General features: G+C 64.0%; 1 protein-coding gene across 1 annotated transcript in view; it reads right to left on the bottom strand.

Annotated features, from left to right (window-relative positions):
• The window catches only part of PRDM16 (PR/SET domain 16), a 162,511-nt gene that overhangs the window by 90,694 nt on the left and 46,877 nt on the right, over positions 1–24,940 (bottom strand). The window contains exon 3 of the mRNA XM_040987588.1: positions 7,340–7,390. Within this exon, the coding sequence (XP_040843522.1) occupies positions 7,340–7,390 (51 nt within the window). The remainder of the gene's footprint in view (positions 1–7,339; positions 7,391–24,940) is intronic.

The following is a 24,940-nucleotide window of genomic DNA, read 5'->3' as shown; positions in this document are numbered from 1 at the left end:
GGGGTTCCCACCCCAAGCTGCCCCCGGAAGCTCGTGCTGGAGCATCAGAAACAATTCTCCCACTGAGAAAGAAATCCGGCATGTCACTCCCCTGCCCCACGCTACCCTGCCCCACGCTGCCCTGCTCCACGCTGCCCTGCCCCACGCTACCCTGCCCCACGCTGCCCTGCCCCACGCTGCCCTGCTCCACGCTGCCCTGCCCCACGCTGCCCTGCCCCACGCTGCCCTGACCCCAGCCCAGCCCTGCCCATGCCTCAGGCAGGAAAGGAGGGACCTGCAGGCCTTGTCTGATGGCGAAGCTGGTCTGTGGGATCCCCCTGGCCCAGGTAGGGGGCGGCTGAGCAGAGTCCACCTGTTTCCAAGTCAGGGAGGCGAAAAGGTCACACGCATGAAACTGCCACGAGGCCCGGGCTGCCCCACCGGCCATCAGTCACCCTTATCAGCACGGGGGAGGGGGCCAAGGGGCAAGTCCAGGTGATGGAGGTGGGGGAGGGTCAGAGTCCAGCAGGGCCCCTCCCTCACCTCACGTCTGCCTGGGCACAGAGGAAGCTGAGCTCGCGGCCAGCCGGACGTCCGGGGTGGGGGTGGGGGGCCCGGCTGGCGGGGGCGGGGCAGGCTGCCCGCCCCGACGTTCTGGCCACCTCACACCTCTGCACTTGGCAAGCTTTGATTCAGCAGAATCAAGACTGCAAACTTCTTAGGAGTACTTAGTTTCCATGGCAACCAAAGCTGACCTCAACATTCTTGCTCTCGGAGGGGACTGACTTTGCCCTGTGTTCATTCACTGAATTAATGGACTCCCGCTCCTTTTCTCGGCGACCCCAGACAATGGGACGGGAGACGCGTCGGCAGAGGGCTCTCAGCCCGAGGCCGCCTTTTGTCTGCAGCTTTCCTGCGACCCAGCCCCTCTTTTCAGCCCCAGATTATCAAAATCAACTCGGCCTGTCTCGGGGGCAGCTAGACACACTCTGATGTCATCAAGACAGGCCTGAGCCCACATGCAAATTCCTAATTGGGAGCGCTTAGGGTTAGGAGCCCCTTCTAGCACACCTGCAGGTGCCACTCACCACACAGCATGCAGCTCAGCGGACCCAGGAACGGCCGTGGGGAGGCCTGGCATCGTACCCCTGCTGCTCGCTCGGCAACACAACCAGGGGGTTTGACACCCGCCCCGAGCTGCACGGAGCCAATGCAGCCAGGCTGTGGCCAGACACAGCTCGGTGGGGATATGGAGCCGTGCCCCCACCCTTGCCAGGGCTGTCCAGCCCTGCTCCAGGCAAGTGCTGGCGGCCGCAGCGGGCTTCTGTCCCCACCGGCATTTAGCCCTCATCAGAGCCGGAAACAGGTCCGTGGGACAGCCGGGAATCCTGACACCCACAGGATCGTCACCTCACAGATCACCCCACGCATCGCTCCGTCCGCGTCCAGGCAGCGGGAGGCCGGCCTATCGGACGGCTTTTACGACCTGTAGCATTTTGCGCGCAGTAATCACGGCTGGGAGAGATTTATGGAAGTGTGCCTGTGCCGGCCACACTCGCTGAGCTCTATTTATTTTTGACTCTGCACTAAGCCTCTGGCCTCCCCGCGCTCGCCGGGGCGGGCTGGCGTGGCTGTGTCTCCAGGTCTGCGAAGCGGCCCAGCCCCTGGTCCTTCGGGGGCCATTCCACTGATGCTATCCCTCCCCAACTGATTTATTTTGGGGAGAGGGAGGGAGGAAAGGGGAGGAGGAGGGAGGATAAAAAGCCGGAAGGAAAAAAAAACTCCCTTTTGTCTGGGCCTTCTCCGTGGTTGTCCAACATCAGCACCTGCTTCCCTCTGAGACGGCAAAGAAAACTAGATGAAGTGCCACAAAGGAAAGGCCAGGCGTGTGTGCCCGAGCCGATCGCCAGGAGATTGGATCAGAATTCCTCGGGCCGATACCATCTCCCCGGTGGACTACGCTCCTGTTAACGGATAAGCCCAAAGCCCTCTGGAGAGTGAAAGAATACATTTAAGCCTTCTGCCAAATGTCTATCCTATTGGATTTTGATAAGGTGGCCATTGAGCCTTGATAATGTCCTCCATCTATTTTCTGTGTGCCCTTAACACGGCTCTTGATCCGTCCCCAAAGCCTCTTCCCCGGCCTTTTCATTACGGCTCCTCGGGGCTCTCCAGGGAGCTGCGCGCCTAGTGATGGATGGACGCGGCTCGGTTATCTCCCGCAGACGCCGGCTCTCCAGGACCCGGCTGCCCCTCTAAGCAAACAGACTAAATAGAGTCGCCGCCAGGGCAGGCTGGACCACGGCACCTGGAGCAGCAGGACCTGCCGCGCAAGGGGCGACCACGCGCGCCTGGGCACGCACACAGGACTGCCGCGGCCAGGGCGCCGGGGCGCGGCTGGCCACTGCAAGTTGGGTGGAGGTTTGGTGGGGGCGGCGAATGAGCGGAATGGAGGACGAGGGGGACGGGCTGAGGGGGTGCGCAAAGAGGTGCAGGCTACGGAGAGGCGCGGGGGAGGGGACTCCAGAGCCGCAGCTGCTCCGCCCCGTTGCGGGCGGGCTCCTACCTGGGACCTGAGCAGAGCAGAGGATGCGCAGGCTCCAGCGCACCCCATGGGGGGTTCCGGCCCCCTCACCCCTAGGACCACTTGAGCAACTGTCTCCCAAATACTCCTAGAGGCGGTTTCTCCCAAGCCCCCGTGTCCAAGTGCCCTTCCTGGCCACAGCCCAAACCCATCACCGAGGAGCAGAGTCCCCCACCCAGCTCCTTCCTGTCCAGGTTATTCCCACAGCTGCTGCTCGGAGGAGCTGCATTTGGGAAGAAGGGAACCCAAGTGTGGACCCGCCATTCTCTGGCCTGGGAGATTGGTGTGACCCTCCAGCTTCAGGCCCCAGCCCCCCAGCTCCCCAGCTCCCCAGCTCCCCAGCCCCCCAGCCCCCCCAGCCCCTCAGCTCCCCCAGCCCCCCAGCTCCCCAGCTCCCCAGCTCCCCAGCTCCCCAGCCCCCCAGCCCCCCAGCCCCCCAGCCCCCCAGCTCCCCAGCTCCCCAGCCCCCCAGCCCCCCAGCCCCCCAGCTCCCCAGCTCCCCAGCTCCCCAGCTCCCCAGCTCCCCAGCTCCCCAGCTCCCCAGCTCCCCCGCTCCCCAGCTCCCCAGCTCCCCAGCTCCCCAGCTCCCCAGCTCCCCAGCTCCCCAGCCCCCCAGCCCCCCAGCCCCCCAGCTCCCCAGCCCCCCAGCCCCCCCAGCCCCCCAGCTCCCCAGCCCCCCCAGCCCCCCAGTTCCCCAGCTCCCCAGCCCCCCAGCCCCCCAGCTCCCCAGCCCCCCAGCTCCCCAGCTCCCCAGCAGCGAGCGGGTTTAGGCTTTAGGGCAGGGTGTTGCACATTGCTGATTTCAGAGGCAGAGGGAGATCTCGCAGGTGCCAATAGCTCTCCGAAATGACTGTGCCAGTAGCACTGAGCAACGTGGAAGTCAGGTGCCTGGGGCACCGTTCAGGTGAGGGCAGGGACCACGGCTGCCTCCTGGGAGATGCCGTGAGGGATTGGACCCAGGTCCCCAGATGTGGGGTGCTGGCGTTCGATGCCGGGTGAACATCTGCCCCAGGTTTAGGTTTCTGGCAGTACCAATGTGACCTTGAACAAACCCTGGAAGGGCAGCCCCACACCCCGGGGCAGATCCATCCCAATTCAGTGTGAAGCTGGACAGATCATGACACAAACGGACCTCAGATGATACGTCAGCTGCTCCCCAGGAAAGCCGTGGGCGCCGCTGGCTACCTTCTGGTGCCAGGAGCAGGGCAGTGCGGGAGAGGGGGTCAGGCCGCTTCGTCCCTCCCACGCCATCCCCAAGCTCTGGGGCTAGTTACAGACCCCTCAGCCTGCAGGTGCCTACCATGGTCTGATGAGGTAGTGGTGGGGGTCCCCAGCACCCACACTCTCTGAGCAGCTCTTGAGGGGTCTCCACGGTCCTGCTAACTACGTGATGGGCAGCCGCAGCACAAGCAGCATGAGTGGTGGTCAGTCTGTCCCCACCGTGTCCACCCAGGACTTGCCTTCTCATGGCCCTTTAAATCCACACTTGACCTCTGGATTCTCTGCCTTGACCCCTGGGCCTGGGAGGACAAGCCCCACCCACCCAGAAGATGCTCCACCCCTTCTAAGCACCAGTTCAGCCACTCCTCCACCCCACCCAGCCCCCAGACTGAGGCCTGGATAGCCCAGTTGCACACCAGTCCAGGGCTGCCCACAGGCTGCTGGCCGTGGGGCCTGCACATGCCGCAAGGCTTGGAGGCGCTTCCAGGACGCCGCAGCGTCCCCCTTACGCTGCTAGAAAATACACATTCACTCTGAGAGGCAGTAGCGGCACAAAGACCCCACGAAGCCGGCGCCACAGAGGGAAGGAGGCCGGGGCTGCCATGCAGGACAGCTGTGTGTGGCCATTTGGTGGCCAGAGGCCCTCCACTGTGCCACACAGCCTTAGGCAATGGTCCACGGGGCACCGTTTTCTCTCAGTCTAATCTGAAGTGAAGGGGCAGGTTGTGTCCTCAGTGTCCCACCTGGCCAGATCCCTCGCCAGTCCCCTGTCCCACGCACAGCCCTGCCCTGTCCCCTGTCCCCACGCACAGCCCTGCCCTGTCCCCTGTCCCACGCACAGCCCTGCCCTGTCCCCTGTCCACACACAGCCCTGCCCTGTCCCCACGCACAGCCCTGTCCTGTCCTCACGCACAGCCCTGTCCTGTCCCCTGTCCCCACGCACAGCCCTGTCCTGTCCCCTGACCCACACACAGCCCTGCCCTGTCCCCACACACAGCCCTGCCCTGTCCCCACGCACAGCCCTGCCCTGACCCCTGTCCCCACACACAGCCCTGCCCAGTCCCCTGTCCCCACGCACAGCCCTGTCCTGTCCCCTGACTCACACACAGCCCTGCCCTGTCCCCACACACAGCCCTGCCCTGTCCCCTGACCCACACACAGCCCTGCCCTGTCCCCACGCACAGCCCTGTCCTGTCCCCACGCACAGCCCTGCCCTGTCCCCTGACCCACGCACAGCCCTGTCCTGTCCCCTGTCCACACACAGCCCTGCCCTGTCCCCTGTCCCCTGATCCACACACAGCTCTGCCCTGTCCCCTGACCCACGCACAGCCCTGTCCTGTCCCCACGCACAGCCCTGCCCTGTCCCTTGACCCACGCACAGCCCTGCCCTGTCCCCATGCACAGCCCTGCCCTGTCCTGTCCCCACGCACAGCCCTGCCCTGTCCTCATGTACAGCCCTGCCCTGTCCCCTGTCCCCACACACAGCTCTGCCCTGTCCCCTGCCCTGTCCCCTATAAGCAGTTCCATCCACAGCCCTCTGCCCCCTCCAGTGCCCCAGCCTGCCCAGGTGGCGCTCTCCAGAGAGGAGTCCTCAGCTCAGCCCTGCCCGGGCCTCCCTGCTGGCCTCAAGCACGGTCAGACTTGCAGGCTCCGCTGTGACTCCAACATCGAGGCAGCTACAGGTTAGGACCTCAAGCTCGGGAGCTGGCTTGTCACCCCAGGGAGCCAGCCACCACCTCCTGCTTTGCTGGGCACCAGGGAAGGGGGTGCTGTTTTAGTTCTACTGGAAAATCCCCAACCCAACATCAGATCACAAGTGTGGTACAAAGTGTGTGTGTGCAAGCACAGCGAAGCTGACCTCCTCTGGTGTGTGGTCAAGGTTGACCAGATGGCCCTCTGGCCTGCCGTGTGCCCTTCCTGTGTTCTGCCCAATTGTGTGGGTACACACTGTAGATGCCCAGCTGGGTGGATGTCCACCACTGGGGCTGTGTGCGTGCCATGGTGTGAGGAATCCCTGGGGTTTTGGGGGGTTGATTTCCAACAACCAGCTTTGCTGGCCATCTACCAGCAAAACAAGCATGGCTCCCCGAAGCCACGCCCAGCCCTCCTGGGCTCCCCGAAGCTGCACTCAGCCCTCCTGGGCTCCCCAAAGCCATGCCCAGCCCTCCTGGGCTCCCTGAAGCCATACCCAGCCCTCCTGGGTTCCCCAAAGCCGTGCCCAGCCCTCCTGGGCTCCCCGAAGCCATACCCAGCCCTCCTGGGTTCCCCAAAGCCGCGCCCAGCCCTCCTGGGCTCCCCGAAGCCATACCCAGCCCTCCTGGGCTCCCCGAAGCTGCACTCAGCCCTCCTGGGCTCCCCAAAGCCGCGCCCAGCCCTCCTGGGCTCCCCGAAGCCATACCCAGCCCTCCTGGGCTCCCCAAAGCCGTGCCCAGCCCTCCTGGGCTCCCCGAAGCCATGCCCAGCCCTCCTGGGCTCCCCAAAGCCGTGCCCAGCCCTCCTGGGCTCCCTGAAGCCATACCCAGCCCTCCTGGGCTCCCCGAAGCCATACCCAGCCCTCCTGGGCTCCCCAAAGCCATGCCCAGCCCTCCTGGGTTCCCCAAAGCCGCGCCCAGCCCTCCTGGGCTCCCCGAAGCCATGCCCAGCCCTCCTGGGTTCCCCAAAGCTGCGCCCAGCCCTCCTGGGCTCCCCAAAGCTGCGCCCAGCCCTCCTGGGCTCCCCGAAGCCATGCCCAGCCCTCCTGGGCTCCCCGAAGCCATGCCCAGCCCTCCTGGGTTCCCCAAAGCTGCGCCCAGCCCTCCTGGGCTCCCCAAAGCCATGCCCAGCCCTCCTGGGAGAGGAGTTCCCGGTCTGGCGCACGCTGCAGCAGTGCCAAATCTCTCCTCTCCTCTCCTCTCCTCTCCTCTCCTCTCCTCTCCTCTCCTCTCCTCTCCTCTCCTCTCCTCTCCTCTCCTCTCCTCTCCTCTCCTCTCCTCTCCTCTCCTCTCCTCTCCTCTCCTCTCCTCTCCTCTCCTCTCCTCTCCTCTCCTCTCCTCTCCTCTCCTCTCCTCTCCTCTCCTCTCCTCTCCTCTCCTCTCCTCTCCTCTCCTCTCCTCTCCTCTCCTCTCCTCTCCTCTCCTCTCCTCTCCTCTCCTCTCCTCTCCTCTCCTCTCCTCTCCTCTCCTCTCCTCTCCTCTCCTCTCCTCTCCTCTCCTCTCCTCTCCTCTCCTCTCCTCTCCTCTCCTCTCCTCTCCTCTCCTCTCCTCTCCTCTCCTCTCCTCTCCTCTCCTCTCCTCTCCTCTCCTCTCCTCTCCTCTCCTCTCCTCTCCTCTCCTCTCCTCTCCTCTCCTCTCCTCTCCTCTCCTCTCCTCTCCTCTCCTCTCCTCTCCTCTCCTCTCCTCTCCTCTCCTCTCCTCTCCTCTCCTCTCCTGTCCTCAGGTGAGCACCCAGCACACTGGGCCGCAAACAAGGCCGCCAAAGGCGCGGTCTCCTGAGCTCAGCACCCAGACCAGCACCGGGGGTCTGCCAGAGCTGGCCCATGACACCCGTCACTCCGAGGCCCTGGCTGCACTGGCCTACCTTTCGGATGCAGCTGTCCTGTGGGGACGTGTCCACCTCTGCCAGCACGTGCTGCAAGACAACAGGGAGGGGGTGTTAGCGTCTGACAGGTGGTCGTGTGGTCCCACAGTCCAGCCCAGACGCCACCTGGGGGCCCGAAGCTCCCTGCCCTGGAAACTGCCCAGGAGATAGGCCACAGCCTGGAATGCACATGGGCCCTGAGAGATGGGGGTGGAGGGGGTCTGTGGAGACCCCTCTCACACCCAGCTGGTGGGCGGGCCAGTGGAACACAGATGCTGCTCTGTGTCCCTCAGATGCACCTGCAGGGGACAGGCTACCAGGAGAACGGCTCCTTCTTGCAAACTCCAGCCTGGTAGCCAGCCTTGCCCCTGCCCTGCTGCGGTGACCACGCTGGGGCTGGCCACCTCAGGCCATGCTGCATGGCCCCTACCTCTCCCGCTTGCCTGCCCAACAGCCGCGTCCACCAGCAAGGAAGGCCGAGCCACAGGCTGCGGCTCTTGCAGTCACCTGAGCGGGGCGCTGGGGATGCCTGTATCAAGGACGGTGTGCAAGCTGGCATCTGTAATGGCGGTGAGGCCGCTGGAGTGCCACCCCCGCAGGGCACCGCCGTGAATGGCAGCGTCCACCGATGGGACACAGGAGCGGAGTGTCTACCCTCCCCACGTCCACAGGGCTGACCATCCTTTGAGTGTCCCCCGAGGGCCCCTCAGAGGTCCTGGCAACCCTGGTGGCAGGGACGCCCCCACGTGCTGTTCCCCAATGTCTGCTGGCCTTGAGGTTAGCGCCTCCTGCTGCTTCAGTGGCCAGGCGGGCACCTGGAGCTTGGCCAGTGGGGCGGGGGTCTCATCTAAGATTCCTCACACCCCGAAAGCGCACCCTGCCCGACCCGGGCATGGCTGCACTCCTCTGTTTGGGGGCTGAAGCCCAGACCCTGGGAGTGAGTGCAGCTGGACTGCCACAGGGGGCCACTCTGGAGCAGCCACCGGATCCCTGGGCTGGGAGACCCCAGGTGGCTCCCACAGGCCCGTGGACCCGTGGCGGGGTCACCCAGAGCAGCTCTTCCTCTGCCTTTTCAGAAGGCCTTGGGCACTGCCCAACAGGACACGTGTGCTCCAGACCCATCCAGCTTAACCCTCCCACCACACCCAGGACACAGCAGGCCCTTTGTGGACAGACGCATAGCCCAGTGCCCACTCTGCCAACCCTTATCTCAGGTGGCCACCGCCCAGGCCTGCTGTGTCTCCCGGCCCAGAGCCACAGTCTTGTGTCGGTGCCCAGCAGTGGCCACATGGGCTGAACCGTCTGTGAATCCACGGGCGTGGCTGCTCCATCTGCCTCTCCCCCTTCTCGGGGAGAAGGGCACCCAGGTCAGAGGGGCCTGGGCTGTGGGCCGCACAGCGGGTGGCCGTCGGGCCTGGTGCGTGCCCGGGGCAGGCACCCCGAGGGTTTTAGGCACCCACAGGAAGGGGGCTTTGAGAAGAGTGGTGTCCTTTGCACCTTAGCTGCCCCTTGGCACCGCGCATCTCTCGGGCCACTGCCCTGAGGGCCCGCCGGCTGCCCTCCCTTCTGCCCGGAGCCTTGGAGCCTGCTTCCCGCCAGCCTGGCCCTGCGCTCTGATCCTCTTCATGTGGCCGCCGGAGGGCTGGCAGCGCAGCCGGGCTCCCGACTCGGCCGCCGCACCCAAGCAGGGGTATTAGGTGTGTTTTGATTCCGTGTTTTCGCCAAAAATCGAGGTCTGACCTCCGGCATTTAGCTCGTCCCGCAGGCGTCGGTGCCAGGTTTTAGCTAAGTGCCCTTGGCCAAAACAGTGTTTTTGCCTCTTAACAGCAATACCCTCTGTTCTCTGGAAAGCCGGTGGGAGCGGCACCACACGCATCTCATGCTCGTGGCTCGCCAGCTCGCCACGCGGCACCACCAAGGGCGCCCAGCGGGCTGCACGCCCCTCATAAAGGTCGTAATGGGAGCACCTGGAGCGGGAGGGGGTTGGCCCGGGCATGGCTGGCAGAGGGCTGCAGCGCTGCCTGCCGGGCCCACGGGCCCCTGGCTCACAGCCGCCTCCTGCTCGCCCAGCTCCTGTCCTGGCCCCAGCCTTGCTCTGCTGTCCCTGGAGATGGTGGGACATCAGGGTGCTGGCCGACTCGCCCGCCACCTGTCCTTTTCTGGAAGATGGAGTTATTTTTAAGATTTATTTATTTTTATTGGAAAGTCATATATAGAGAGAGGAGAGAGACAGAGAGGAAGATCTTCCATCTGCTGATTCACTCCCCAAGTGGTTGCAATGGCAGAAGCCAAGCTGATCCGAAGCCAGGAGCAGGAGCCTCTTCTGGGTCCCCAACATGGGTGCAGGGTCCCAAGGCTTTGGGCCATCCTTGACTGCTTTCCCAGGCCACAAGCAGGGAGCTGGATGGGAAGTGGGGCGGCCAGGACTCGAACTGGTGCCCCAAGTCAGGAATTGCAAAGAACAGTCTGACCTTGGTTTCTGCGGCATGAATTGCATGACCGTGAGGTGAGGTCTGGATTTCATCTCAGGGTGCGTGTGGGGGGCTGTCCTGGGCATCCAGGGACCCAGTTCCCCCCTCCCTGAGCCTCAACAAAGGGCAAGAGCTGGGGTGGGTGTGCCCCCCAAGCGACTGAAGACCTAGCTCCGGAATCAAGTATGGGAAGCTGCATGCTGGGCCTCCCGCCTGGGCCTCGCCCTGCAGCGCTGGCCAGCACGCTCCCGGAAAAGGGGCTCCCAGCGGCTGGTCAGAGCTGGCAGCCAGGCGGGGCCGGGGAGGGTGTGGAGGCCCCCTGCCGCAAAGCCAGGGCTGCGTGGTGTTGACACAAACCCTTGAGCTGCAGCCGGGCGCGGGCCAATATTTATTTATTTTTTGCATTAAAGGGGGGAAAAAACCCGGCTTGGCCGCGTTTGAACCGGCAGAAGTGATTTCCAGTGCCTTGGACGCCGCAGGCAGCTTAGAGGCCCAAACAGACACATCTCAGTTCCTTCAAGTGAATGGGCACTCTACTCCCCAGAGCCGGGCATTCGACCCTCCCGAGTGTGGACCAGCCCACGCGCGGACAGCAGGGAGTACCACTCACACCCCACAAGAGAACCGCGGCGCCCCGAGCTCCCGCCTCATGGGCCCCGTGGGGTGCAGTGGGGCCCTCTGCCTTGTTCTGGCCACCGGGGTCCCTGGACGTGCCAGCAGGTCAGTCGCACACGTGCTGGGCAGTTCCATCTGACCCTGCAAGATGGCCGCCTCCCGGCCAGACCCTGCCACCTGCCCGCACCGTGAGCGGCATGCGAACCTGCAGCTGCTGAGCACGCCGTCCACCATTGTCCTCCCCACTCAGACCCTGCCCACGGCTCCTTCCACACGGCCATGGACACACTCGGATCTCTCACTCAGGCTCAGCCCTGCATGAACTGCTCCAGGGCAAAGAAAGTGGGTCAGCTCCTCCTGTCACCCACACACACACACACACGAGAAACCACAGGGAGGTCATGGGTAGCACAGAGTCCCCGTGGGAACTGGGGTGGCCGCTACAGATGAAGGAGGCAGTGGTGTTGGGCTGAAGGCAGCCGAGTCCAGAGAGGTGAGGACGCTGGACACAGGGGCCAGGAGGGAGGGCAGTGCCTCGCCCCTGCAGCTCCCCTGCGTGTTGCTACTGCTGTGTCCTCTCAGAGGGGCAGGTGGCATCACCCCCTTCTTCCCTCCGTGTCCCCCACCATCCACCTGTGTTGCCCCATGGTAGGGCCAATGATTGGCTGCTGCTGCAGACCAGCGTGGGAGAGAAGAGCCAGGACATGCGGGCACCACATTGGGCACCGGGCCTACAGGAGGCATCTGAGGTGTGGAGTGGTCTCTGCTGGGAAGAGGAGGAGGAGGGCGAGGAAGACCGAAGCAGGGCCAGTGTGGACGCTGAGTTTGGGCATCCTCCAGAGCTGGTTCCCATAGCAACACCACAGCTAGGTGCCTCCTGCCCTCCCCGTGGCTCCTCCCCCTGGCTTGGTGTGGACCTGGCTGCCATGCCAGCTGCCCAGAGGCCTCCCCAGGCCCCACAGACATATGCCCAGCAGGGCCCTGGGCCAGCCCCAGCCGGGGCCACCCCAGCCCACTGCGCCTGACTCCCTGGGGACAGGGATGGGCTGACTGCCACAGAACACGCCACGGCCCACCCCGCAGAGGAGGCAGGTCTGGGGCTCAGATGTGGGGCAGGGGACGCGGCACACAGCTGGGACCCCAGGCTCGAGCAGGGCAGGCTCCCTGGCACACCTGCTCTGCTGGGGAGGACCCGCTGCCCTCAGTGGACCTGAGTGCAGGCCCCTGCTCCTGCAGGTGTCCAGCACCGGGCCTGCTCAGGTCACTGTGTCCGAGACAGGGGCAGGTGGAGGGGAGACGGGGAATGACGTGAGCCCTGGCAGCCGCTGCTGCAGGAGGGAAGTCTGAGCTAAGTGCTTCCTGGCAGTGCCAGGCCCGGAACCAGGGGAGAGCCCCACTGAGCTGCAGGCTCTCAGCCTAAGCTTCCTGCCCGGGTGCACAGGGGAGAGCCAACATCATGGAGGAGCCGGGGCTCTGAGGGCCATGTGTTGGGGGCGGGGAGGGATTTGGGCTCAGCCCCCAAAAGCTGGGTCAGGGGAAGCCCTGCCCCCTGCTGCGACAAGCTGGTCACGGATTCAGGGGACCTAGACCACAAACTCAGCTACTCCTTCCCCTTCTGTGCAGCCAAGGAGGGAACAACATTGCCTGTTCTGGGGACACAGAGCCTGAGAGACCAAGGGCCTCAACGGAGGTGGGTCCCCAAGTATAAGGCCAGCACACACCCACATGCCCAGGTGACAGGGTCCTCCGTCACTCCTGGCCACTGGCCACTATTCTGGGCTGCACGTCGGGGCTAAACTCATCCTGACTCCTGCGAGGACTATAAAGAGGCAGATCTCCCAGTGTGCCCAGATGACAGTGCACACTCAGGGCTCCAAGTGTGCCCAGGTGACAGGTGCACACTCAGGGCTGACAGGTGCACACTCAGGACTGACTGAGGGCTGACAGTGCACACTCAGGGCTCCAAGTGTGCCCAGGTGACAGGCGCACACTCAGGGCTGACAGGTGCACACTTTGAGAGCAACATCTGACTATGGGACCCTGATGGATTCTACAGAATGTTCTATAAACCACTGCACTGAAGGATGCTGGAAGCACAGTGGCTGTTGACACCTACACCCTGAGTTTGGAGAGATTAGGACGCACCCCTTAACTGTCACCACCACCTATGCCATCCCCGCACCTCCAAACATGTCCTCTCGCCTCTTATCATAACTGCCATCGTATTATTACTGCAACCAACATGGTGTTATTATTATTAGTGTTTGTGTCATCATATTATTACTGCTATTATTCCCACCATATTATGACTATCATTACCTTCTTATCATCATATCATTATCACTATTATTAACACCATGTGACAGGGACACTTGACAGACTGAGGATGCAGCGAGTGGCACAAAGGGACCGGGAGGGCTCTTCGCAGGACCCTGGACGTGGGCAGCAGGAGGTGACCCCGCTGCCGGATCTGTGGACCTAACGGTGGAAGCAGAGGCCTGGAGGGAGGGGGCTCTGTGGACCTTGTTTGTAATCTATGTAAATATCACTTGTTTGAGACAGCCAGCAAGTGCCCATCTGCTGGTCTACTTCCCAAGTGCCCGCAGCACCCGGGGCCAGGCCAGTTCAGTGCCAAGGGACTGGGGGTTCAACCCAGGCCTCCCGTGTGAGGCTGGGGGGCTGGGAGGCCTAAGTCCTGGAGCCATCCGTGCTGCCTTGTCTGTGGGAAACTGCAGTGTGACCTGCTGTGCCACAGAACCGCCGCTTGGTGCCGAATGCAAGGCCCGGGTGCTGTGGACACCCATCAGGAGCCGCCTGGGGGAGCTTGTGAAGCAGGACTGAGTAGATGAGGCCTGGCGGGCCAGGAGGCTGCACAGCCCCCTGCTCCATCTGCTCTTAACTTCCAAGCACCCAGACAGGCCCTCCTTGGTCCGGCCAATGTCAGGTGCCCAGCTGGCAGATGCAGACTCTGGCAAGACTGCCTCTCACCCCCGGGTGCCCGCTGGGGACCCTGGCACCCGTGCTGATCTCACGCACGAGGATGCTGGGTGAGCAGACACAGCCCTGTGTTGGCCCCCACTGCCGCTTAGAAACGCGAGCTTATGACCCCACAACGGATGTCGCAGTCCCTTCTGGGGGCAGCCCAGGCTCAGGGACTGACGCCTCCTCCTGGCGGTGGACCTCACCTGGGCAGCCCTGCTGGCTGGGCGTCCCTGTAGCTGCTGCCGTGCTGGCAGAGGGCAGCAGGGCCTTCTGGGCTGCCTGGGCACCTGCCTGGGGTCAGCCTACAGGCAGTCGTGTCCCCAGGGGCTGACCCAGGTCTCCTTTCCTCTCAGGACCCTCCCCGACCTCCCAGGGATGACCACGGCACCCACCCAGTGAGGTGTCTACCCACTAAAGGGTGGGGGTTTGCCCACAGAGAAGAGGACTGCCCCAGGCCATTCCCGACCGTGCTGGGCAGCCCCCAGGGAGCCACCTCCTTGGCACTGTGAGGCACAACATGGGAGACGCGTAAACTCCGAGTGCTGGGGCGGTGGGTTCCGGGCTGCAGCTGCGAGGCTGGGGCTCCTAGGCCGTGTGTCCCTCGGGGAGTCACCCCCTGCCACTGTTGGCATGGCGCCATCCCAGCCTTGAATCCCCACACCCACCTGGCAGCAAAGACCGTGCTGCTCCCTGCCCCCACCGGTGGAAACACACTGTGATGGGAAAAGCTGGGGGGCAGCAGAGAGCCCCCCTCTCCCAGCCACGGCTCAGTGGAGCCTCACAGGGCACAAGGCATACACTGGGGGGCAGCAGGGGACAGCCCTGCCCCCAGAGCCCTGGCACAGAACTGCAATGCTGCTCTTGCAACATCTGGAGGCCGGGTGGACGCAGGGAGGGGAGCCGGGGTGTGGACTGGGTGGACAGGGGGAGCCTGACCCCGAGGTGCCTGCCAGGCCCCACCATGCTCTTGGTCATGGCAGTTCTGCCATCCTGAGCCCCTTTGCTCAGTGCCTGCACATGGCACACTGCAGTCTTTGTGCCCGATTTTCCAGCTGAATTGAACGCAGCCTGTGGGGATCACACAGCTCAGCTGGGGTCACTGAACCTGACACAGCAGAAGTCTCTGGTCCCAGGACATGGAAGCTCGTCCCAGATCCCAAGACTGCAGGCTTGTTCATAAATAATGGACTCGGTTGGGCAAGACAAGCTGCCAGCAGCCAGGGCCAGGGCCAGGGCTGCAGGGGCTCGAACCCTGGACCCTCGCCGGCCAGAGGAAGAAGCTGGGCACGGCAGCCTGTCACCAAATCCCTGTGCCACATCCCTCGTTAAAGAGCTGTGAGCAACAGCCCCGGTCTGTTTGCCTAATACGCCACCGCCATTGACTTGGTCTTGGCAAGAACAGGCGCTGGGCACTGGGTGTTGATTGGCTTGTGACATGGCACAAGGAGAAGCCATTGTGCATGAGCCGGCTAAGCCCTGTCCCCTGGGGTCAGCGTCCTGGGACTGTCCTGGAGTACACACACCGGGGTCTTTAAAGGGACGCGTGGCTTTCCCTCATGGGCACAGCGCTCACCACACCGGGAAAGGAAAAGGCTGACAGCGTATCAGCCGGCCCAGCTCGGCAGAAAACCCTAGACTCCAACCTCACCGTGACCCCTGTGTCCACTGCCCATGTCTCCCAGCCGCAGCCATGACAACTCAAGGATGGCCGCCCAGGGCCAGATGTTCCACACAGATGCAACCTGCCTGCTCTGGGGCTGCAGGGGCCACTGGAGTGTCCTCGCAGAGATGCCCAGCCCTCAGACGCACACACGCCGCAATGCCCCCTGTAGGCCCCCTCCCGGCCCACAGGCCTCGGGCGTGCACACGTCCCTGGAGTGCCCCCCTCCGCGACCACCCCCTACTCTCCTGAGTGTACGCGTGGTCTGGTTCTGAACAGAGAGGAGCTGGCAGCAGGTCGGGGCTCCCGGTCACCAAGGTCTCCAGGGGACTGCCCACCTGCTGGGCGTGGCCCTGTGGTGAGGCACCAGTGCCCTTCAGGCCTGGGGGGGGGTGGTGCTTGCCCCAGCAGACACTTTCCTTCAAGGGAGGGCCCCCCTGAGCACAGCTGGGCACCCAGCTCTGCCCCGTGGCTCCGTCTGGTGACCCAAGGCACTTTCTGCTGTGACGCAGCCTGGGCCCCGTCCTGGCCGCCGCAGCACTCACCTACGCGGGTTTCTAAGGCAGAATGCGAAGTTACAGTGCCTCACCCCTTATCTGATCACTGCTGTGGTCTCCTGTGTCCCCCCCACGCCCCCACACACGCAACACGTCCGGGGAGTCTGTGTATCCGTGTCGGCCAAGCAGGTGCCCGCAGGCTGCCCTGCTCCCTGGAGGCAGCTAGGGCCAGGTCCCCACGGGTGCTGGGCGAAGGCAGGGCGAGGCGGGGCGCCTGAGCTGGCGCTCAGAAACCTCTCCGAAATACTTGGGTTTTGTCAAAATCCCAAACCGCCGTTTGCCAGGCACTTTTCCCGCTAGTGTTTGAGCCCGCGGGTATTTTAAAGGAAATGAAATCCGTGTGTTTCTGATTTATTTATACTTAACTCATCAAAATGCTGTTTTAAACAGCTATTCTGTGTCCAAATGCCCTTTCTGCTTCTCCCTCCCCTCCTTACAAACCAAAGGCTCACGTCTGGCTGAGCCAGTTCGACCTTGAACCCTCACACACTCAGGCGTTCGGTGGCAATCAGGTTCCCAGAGTCCACATGGACCTGAACTGGAACCGGAGGCCCTCCCAGCACCGCCCGTGGGGGCACAGCGACAGCAGGGTGCCCTCCGCGTGCAGCACCAAGCAGGGAGCCGGGAGGCAGAGCCGAGCCCTGCAGCCCCGCAGCGCACGCCTGGGCGGCCCAAGGTCACCTTGAGGACCGGAGCCTTCCTCCCCTGCCCCGTTGAGTTGCTGAGTCTCCTCGCTCCCCCGGGGCCTCTCTCAATGTTCCCTCAGAGCCTACAGCCTGTTTCGTCCCAGCCTGGCCCTCCCTGCCTGCTGCGCCCCTAGGGACTGCCTAATGCAGGTGGCCAGGTGAACACGCCCGATTCTAATGCGAGTCGGAGCCGATTCAGACGAATACAATGTTTTTTTTCCAAGAAAAGAAACGAGGCGGCTGCTGCAGCCCCCAGGGAGCAGCGGGACAAGTGCGCCGAGAGGGGGCGGAGGCAGCGGGCAGGGCAGCACCAGCGCCAGGGCCTGGCACTGCCGCCTGACCGGCAACACGTGGCTCTGGCAGGATGCTCGGGTGTGACATTCACTCGCAGCCGCTCTCCTGCAATGGAGTTCAATGACGAGTGTGATTGCTTTTTCTGCACTCTATAAACCCTTCCTCCTTGCAGCATTTAATTGTGCTCCCTGGCAGATCCGGTATTCATGACGGCCCGGCCGGCCCCAGCCCCTCACACAGACCATCCGAGCGGCCATAAACGTCCATTCGGGTTATTGATGCTCTCCGGGAAACGGATGATCTATTTGCAGATCACTGGGACTGAGGGGTCTCTGCCTCGCTCCCCCACGCAATAGCTTCTCGGGGAGGGAAGTCCCTTGATGGGGGCAATAGATTTTCCATCGTATTTAAAATTTGCAAAAGTGACGCCCATTCATCTTAATATTCCAAACAGGAGGCATGCCTCAGACAGCGTGGGGCAGCCAGCCCCTCTCCCGTGCCACAGTGGCCCTGGACATGGAGAACGGCCCCAGCCGAGCGGCCCACAGCCCCAGCAGCTTCTCCTGCTCCGGTCAGCCCGGCCTCAGGCCCCCGCACTCCCCGGGGTGCCTGCCTGAGTCGCTGGAGACTGCTCTCCAGGCTGGATCTAGGCTGTGGTCCAAGCTCCTGGCTTGTGGCACACTCCTGCCAAGGGAAGGGACACCTTGGGAGAGCGGAATGAGTCCAGCTACCCGCTCAGTAAATGCAGCCGCATCACCTGCCCTGGTGCCACAAACCCTGGCTTCCTCTGGTGCCAACAACATGCGGGAGGAGTGAGCGGGGTTGGCACACCTTTGAGTGGTGAGTGCTGGGGCAGGTGAGCAGAGTGGAGGGTGCCCAGCCTGCCACAGCCAGGACCTAAGATGGACTTTGGCTCATCCGCAGTGTGACGGAAGACAGCAGGTGTCGTAAAGAGGCGCTGCTAGGTGGGGCGCGTGATGAGAGCTCCAGCCCAGCGCTGGCTCACTGTGCGCAGGCCACAGCAGCCCAGAGAGGCCCAGCAGCAGAGGGAAGCCCTTGTCCCAGGGAGGCAGGCCCATCCTACAAAAGTGCCACCTGGGCACTTGGTTCACCTACGTGGGCAGCTGCCTTTAGCGGCCAACAGGAGCTGTAGGGTCCCTGGCTGATCGGGACACCCTTCGGCTGACCTTGGCCGCTCCTGAGAACTGTGCTACCTCCCCCACACTGCACACCCCTCATGGCGACTTGGGGTGCCCCAGGTGAGTGCTCAGCAGCAGCCGTGGTGCTTGGGATGGCCAGAGGGCTGCCGTCCCCAACCCCAGGGTAAGCTTTGTCCTGCCCTTGGCCACGAGGGTGGAAGCCCTGACGGGCTTTCGACAGAGGAACCTACTGGGCCTGCTGATGGCACAGGCCCAGTCCAGGACCCTGCCAGACAGGCCCCACTCACCAGCTACCGTGTGGGGCAGGGCCTGCTCCCAGCCCTGGCAGACACGCCCACCATTGGAGGCCGGCGGGAAGAGAGTTGGGGGACTGGGCGCTGGTATTTCCCAGGGCCAAGGCCTCCCACGCAGGGGCCGGCAGCTGGGGGCAGCTTGGGGCTTGCATCTGTTGCTGTCAGCTCTTACCCATGGGGATGTCTGGCAGGGTGGGCGGTAGCGGTGGGGGGAACCTGCCTGTTCTCCGCCTGTTTGCTTTGCTGGGGGAAGGAGTAGGGGAGACCTGAACTCGAGGTCACGCTGGGCACCTGCAGCAGGCCCACCGCCATCACGTCCTGGTGGCAGGTGACCAGCCCCGCAGCCTCCTGGGGCTCCCTGCAGCCCGGGACTGGACTTCTGGGCTCACTGGGCACTTGCCAACTCAAGGCACCATGCAAGGGGGTCCACAGCTTGAGGAGGGACAAGGCCAGCTGGCGGGGAGAGGGGGTGCACTGGGGTCAGCCATGGAACGCGCAGCCCTGGAACGCCCCCCAACACACATGTGTTCTTGGTGTGCACATGCGTTTCCATGCATGAATGCGTCATTTGTAGCTGCAGGCAGGTCAATGCTCACGTACACACGTGTTAGCGTTGTTAGCATGCACGTCCGTGTACACGCCCACACACCGTGTGTATGTGCGCATCTCGCGTGCTCAGCTCCAGACAGCTCAGGGGACAGCACTCGACACCAGTGCTGCCTGCACGGCCACGCGTGGCTGGTGGCGTGGCAGTCCCTGCTTCACTCCGACAAATTCCATGCTTGCACACTGGGACCGCTTGGGACAAGGGCTTCCTGAAAGCAGGGCTGGTGGGCTCTCTCCCCTCACATGGACAAGGAACACGCATCCGCATAGGCCGTGGGGACCTGGGGGGATGTCCCACACCTGCCTCACCCGGTGGTCCATTCTGGTGTGAATCAGGAGTTCAGAGGCCGAGATGTGCCCTGCACTGCGCACACATGCCTGCAGGACCAGAGTTGGTGCCCGCCTCTGCCCAGAGCAGCTGGTCCCCTAAGCGCAGGTTAGCATGGGAGCCCCGCTGGGAGCCAAGATGCTGGTCTATGCAGGACAGCAGCAGCAGGCACCCTCTGCACAGGCCACCCTGCCCGTGCAGGTGAGCCAAGTGCCCTCTGCATGTGCCCCTGCCAAGGCTGTGGGGAGAGTCCAAGGGTCCGGCTCAGGGTCAGCCTAAGCTGGCTGAGTCAGGGGCCTGGGGTCCTGTGGAGGCACACCTCACTGGGTCCAGCAGCTGCTGGCTTTGCTGCTTGGGGCCAAGCTGGGCACTCCCATCTCAAGCAGTCTCTAAGCGACTATGGCCAGGAAGCCACACCTGCACCATGGTGGACCCCGCCCCCTGTGCCATGGTGGACCCCACCCCCTGGGCCATGGTGAACCTCCTAGGAGTGCCATGGTGGGCCCCCCTGTGTCATGACAGATCCCACCCCTATCCATGATGAACCCCTGTGCCATGGTGGGGCTCTGGAGTCATGGTGGAACCCTAGCCCCCCTGCGCCATGGTGGGACCCCAGTCCCTCTGCCATGGTGGAACCCCCCCATGTGCCATGGTGGGACTCTCCCACCTCATGCCATGGTATCCTGCTCAGACCCCTGCCCTGGTGGGACCCCAACCCTGTGCCATGCCATGGTGGGACCCCAGCCCCGCTTCGTGCCATGGTGGGACCCTCCCACCCCATGCCATGGTGGGACCCCAACCCTGCCCCGTGCCATGGTGGGACCCATCCACCCTGTGCCATGGTGGGACCCCAGCCCTGCCTCGTGCCATGGTGGAACCCAGCCCCACCTTATGCCATGGTGGGACCCCAGTCCCTCTGCCATGGTGGACCCCCCCCATGTGCCATGGTGGGGCTCTGGAGTCATGGTGGAACCCTAGCCCCCCTGCGCCATGGTGGGACCCCAGTCCCTCTGCCATGGTGGAACCCCCCATGTGCCATGGTGGGACTCTCCTACCTCATGCCATGGTATCCTGCTCAGACCCCTGCCCTGGTGGGACCCCAACCCTGTGCCATGCCATGGTGGGACCCCAGCCCCGCTTTGTGCCATGGTGGGACCCCAACCCTGTCCCATGCCATGGTGGGACCCTCCCACCCCATGCCATGGCTCCCCGCCTATATCGCTCTCCCTGCTGTTGCCATCAGGAGCTGCTCCTGGGCCCGAAGAGCCAGAGGCTGCTGGGAACCTGGGGAGGGGAGAGGTGGTCGTCCCTGCAAAACCTCCCTTCTTCCGCTTTCACATTTCAGAAGGAAAAAGGTGAGCAGGACCCATGGGTGCCTGGGGGCCCGGCACCCACAGCAGGGCCTGGCACCGCTCCTGACCTCTCCAAGACCTGCCCAGCTCACTGGACCACAGACACAGGCTGACCTAGGGGCTGACCTGCCTGGCCACATGATGGTAGAGATGTGCTCATGTGCTGGGACAGGCTGGGAGCAGCGAAGGCTTGGCTCCAGAGCGGCAGGTGCGCAGAGCATAACAGGCACAGAGAGATGCAGTGGGCAGAGCCGGGGAACACGCTGCGTGTCCACCCCAGAGCCCACTTAGGGGCCTCTGCCCTCCGAGCTCACGTAGCTCCATCTGTGGCCAGTGCCGGTGGCAGCTCGGGGCCCTGGCTCCCTACCAGGGAAGCCTGGAGGAGGCCGAGACAGGGCGACAAGGCAGGCAGGCTCCTCCGCAGTGGACTCAGTGGCTGGCCGGCAGCCCCTGCTGTCATTAACCAGCCAGGCATTATCGGAGCAGGATCTGCAGGCTGAGGCAGCACAGGGGACGCCTTATCGCCGGTCCCGGGGGCTGCAGACAGACCTGGCTAATCACCAACTGCTCTTGTCACTCTCCCTCGCTGGTCCGTGCCCTACCCCCGACCCCGGGGCCAGCACTGCAGCCCTGCCGCTGCTGCAGCCTCAGCGAGCGGAATGAGCAGGCAGGTCCCAGGGGCTGGCACGGCAGACACTGCGCCCGTGAGCCGCGAGCGAGGGGGCCGGGCTGGCTGCTGTGGGCCCGCTGCCCTGGCCCTCTGAGAGCCACCTGCTTTCGCCCACAGTGTGAGGTGCCGCCGTTCAGTGCTCTGACGCGCCCCAGATGGAGACGTCAGCCCGTCCAACTGCAGCAAATTACCAATTTTTCTTTTGTTAATTGGAAATAAAAATGTTTGCCGAGGGAGCCACTTGCTGGCATGCGGCTTTCGGTGTCCGGATGCCAGGACGCTGCATTGGAAATGTGTCTCTGGGCACCACTCGCTCTGGGACGGCCCTCGCCAGGCACGGCCCCCTCCCCTCCCCTGTTCTCTATCCCAAGAACCCCCTCATCTGCTGGGCATTTGTGAAAAACTGTGGGCAAGAGGCCGGTGGCAGGACAGCCCCTGGGCGAGGTGTGGACAGGGGGGCAGCTCCTGCCTCCCCACCCCCAGCCCAGTGCAGTGGCTCCCGCGTGGCCAGCGCACAGCACGCACCACAGTGGGGAGGTCAGCCTGGCCTGGCCCTCCTCTGCTCCGAATGTGCAAGAGACCTCGGGACCCAGGGACAGGGGTAGGCACCTGCCAGTGTGGCGAGTGTTGCCTCCTGCCAATCGCAACAGAGAGGATCAGAGGGCAGCCAAGGCGTCCTTGCCAGAAGGGTGGGCAGGGCCCACAGCCTGGGTAGCGATGCGGAAACCTGCAGGCCAAGAGCCCCATTCCCGCCTGCCTGGGTGTGATGCATGCATGTGCAGGTGTGTGCAAGCATGTGTGCGTGTGTCCAGGTGTCTGTGTGCAAGCACGTGACCTTGTGTGCCCGAGCCTGCATGGGCACCTGGGTGGGCAGAGGGAGAAAGCGCTGACCGCCAGGCCCCACCCCACTGCCCATGTCACAGTCATGGGAGCCCGCCGGGTGCCAGGCCCTGCCTCCAGCAGTCCACGCCACAGCTGCGTGTGTCCACCGGGTGCCAGTCCCGCAAGGATGTTGGGCCTTGGGAAAGGAGTCTTACTCAGCCGACCGCCACAATGGCGTTTTGTTGAGGCTGGAGCGGGGGTGGCAGCGGCAAGGGCGCCCCAGGGCCTGCAGGTGTGGGACAAGGATCACTTAGAGCTCCTGTGTCCTGGCTGCGCGTGGGGACAGAGGGGCGGGACCTGGTGGGGAGGGAAGGATGGTGGCCACATGGCTGAGGGACCCTAGCACCCTGCAGTAGGGGAGGCCTAGGGCGGAGGGCAGACCTGCAGGGAGGGTGAGCACCACGCGGAAGCCTCAGGGTGAGTGGCTGGGGCTCCCCCAGGCCCTCTGCCCACACTCAGGCCCGTGCCCTCTCCAAGGGACCCCTGTAGAGGGAGGAGTTCTGGCGGATTCCAGCCCAGCCCCAGCCTGGGCAGCCATAAATCCAGCAGGAGGCTCCCCTGGGATCCCTGCTCCCATTCCACACCAAATAAGTCGGCTTGAGCCAGGGCACACAGCCCAGAACCCTGCATGGGGGCATCTCCTGCCCACCCCACACGTAAATTCTGCATGGGTGAGCCAGCCACCCGGGGGTCAGCCCATGCGTGCACGTAGCCACCAATCCGTGTAGCCTGCTGCAGGTTTCTCCCGGGCCTCTCTGCAGGTGGGCTGGGAGGTATAGGCGCGTGCAGTGACCATGGTGGCGGCGGCCCTGGCGCCTGCCTACATAGCAGGGCAGCAGGAACACGGACGCCAGTCACAGCGGAGGAGCTTGTGCGGTTGTGGTTGCCACTTCCCAGTGAGGGCCAGCCCCAGCTGGCCTGTGCCGACCCTTGGCCTTGACCCGCAGCCCCACGGGCCGCAGGCGGCCTCTGCCCTCCAGTGGCGGGTGCACAGCTACCGCCTAAGGACCTGGGCTCCCCTCCAGCAGCTCAGGGACACCTATCATGGCCGGCCCAGCAGGCCACCCCCGCCCGCCCGCTGCCCGCCTCTCCCGGGCCCCCGGGCACCCAGTGTCATGGGTGACATGAGAACCGCCGGGGCGTTTTGCACCCTGGGTATGCCGTGGCCGGGCAGCGTCAGCACGAACGTCGCCCCCGACTTGTCCCTGGGACGCTCGGCAGCGTTTTTCCCATGGAAAGAGAGGGTGGCCTTTGCGAGGGGGCACGGCCAGCCCGAGTTACAGTCAAGATTAATCCCCAACAAGGCACAGAAGACAAGCACAAAGAGAATCATACACTCGGGAGCTCAATGGATGTTTTCATAAATGTATGAATAATTTAAATTATCATTGCCGAGTATTTATTCGAGTGTTTCAGGGGAAAATGCCTCTTCTCTTTCTCTCTCGGCCCCTTTCAGCCCTGTGTCGTCTCTTTTATGTGCTGCATGGGCCGTTTCTTGCCATCTGAATCGGCCCCGGGGACAATGGGATGCAAGAGGCTGAGGGCCCGGCAAAGAATGGCGCCCTTGTTGCCGACGCCCGGCCCTGACATTGATTAACGAGGGTGCAGACACGGGCAGAATCTGTGAGCGCCAAGGGGGGACTGGGAGCCCGAGGGCACTGGGGCGGGCCGCAGGGCTGCCAGGGAGAAGGGCACGGCGGCCCCCACGCCCAGTGGGAAAGGGCAGAGGGGAGACCACAGCTCCGAAGCTGCCGGAGGGCTTGGGAACCCCTCGGAGGACAGGGTGCCTGACTGGTACCTACCGGCCCAGCAGGCACCTGCTGGACACCTGCCTGCAGAGCTGGCCGGGGGGGGGGCGGACCCACAGGTGTCCTCCTGAGGGCTCTGCCTTCCCGGGCCCTGGTGGGGGCAACACCTCTGCGTGCCAGTCTGCAGAGGTCCGGTCTCTCCATCCTACCTGGTGCCGCCCACGCCCTGTGGTCTGGGTGTGGTCAGCCCAGAGGCCCCAGACAGCATTCAGCTGCTGGGCTTCTAGGAAGCGATGGCCAGATGGGGTCTGTGAGGGGAGGAGGCCCAGCACTGCCCGGGGACCAGAGCCGGCACACAACCCTCACCAGAGGCAGAACCCACGGGGCCAACGCATCCCTGGACTCAAGGCGACAGACGGCGGACAGATGCCCCCATCCCCCTTGTGACACACACCGACATTCCAGCACTGAGAAGGAACATTCTGGAGTGTCCTCTCAGCCTTGATGGGACAGGATGGCATCTGGGAACAGTGCAGTGACCTTGGCCCCGGCTGGCTGCCACACAAGCTGCCTGCATCGTCTCAGGCCCAGGGGCTGCCCCGTGGACGAGCTGCCCCTCCACCATGTGAGCGTCACTCCCAGCCCCCTGCAGAGGTCTCTCTCTCACTTGACACAGAAAATGTGAGGCACAGGGCCGGGCACCCAGAGGGGAGGTGACCCCTCAGCAGAGGCAGCACCCAAACAGACAGGCTCAGATTTCTAGGGGGTGTCAAGGCCCTCCCTGCCCAGTGGCCGTAGTCAAGGCAACGTCCCCAGCGCAAGAGCACCCCGAGGGCTGGGGGGGACACTCCCGAGGGCTGGGGGGGCAGCTCCGGGCTGTGGGCCTGTGTCCGGCAGTGGCTGGCCCGGTTACTGTCTGGGCTGGTGGCCACACCCAGGGCCCCACGAGCTTCCGAGTTAATGTAGCGATCACAGCGGTGCTGATTGGGATCGCCAGGTCCCACCAACCTGGCCCCCAGGGGCCTCGCTCCACAGCCTGGCCTGAGTGACCTTGGGTGGGCAGAGCCTGCTCCGGGCCAGAACGACCCCCCAGGCAGCGCCACGAGGGGCCCGAGGGACCCCCCTCAAGGAACCAGCCTGTGTGCACCTATGATTCTGACGGTCAGTTTAAGTCCTGCTGAGCCTCGTACACATCGCTAGGCCCCGCAGCAGTGGCCACACGCACAAGGTCATGGCCCCTGAGCTAGGGACAGCTAGGGCCCTCACCCTGCCTGGCAAAGGAGCCAGGGTGGGTTGT

This window comes from Ochotona curzoniae, unplaced genomic scaffold, assembly GCF_017591425.1.
Source record: "Ochotona curzoniae isolate NIBS_2020 unplaced genomic scaffold, NIBS_Ocur_1.0 contig_4792, whole genome shotgun sequence".
Taxonomy (NCBI): domain Eukaryota; kingdom Metazoa; phylum Chordata; class Mammalia; order Lagomorpha; family Ochotonidae; genus Ochotona; species Ochotona curzoniae.
This window is presented reverse-complemented; position numbering and strand designations above follow the sequence as displayed.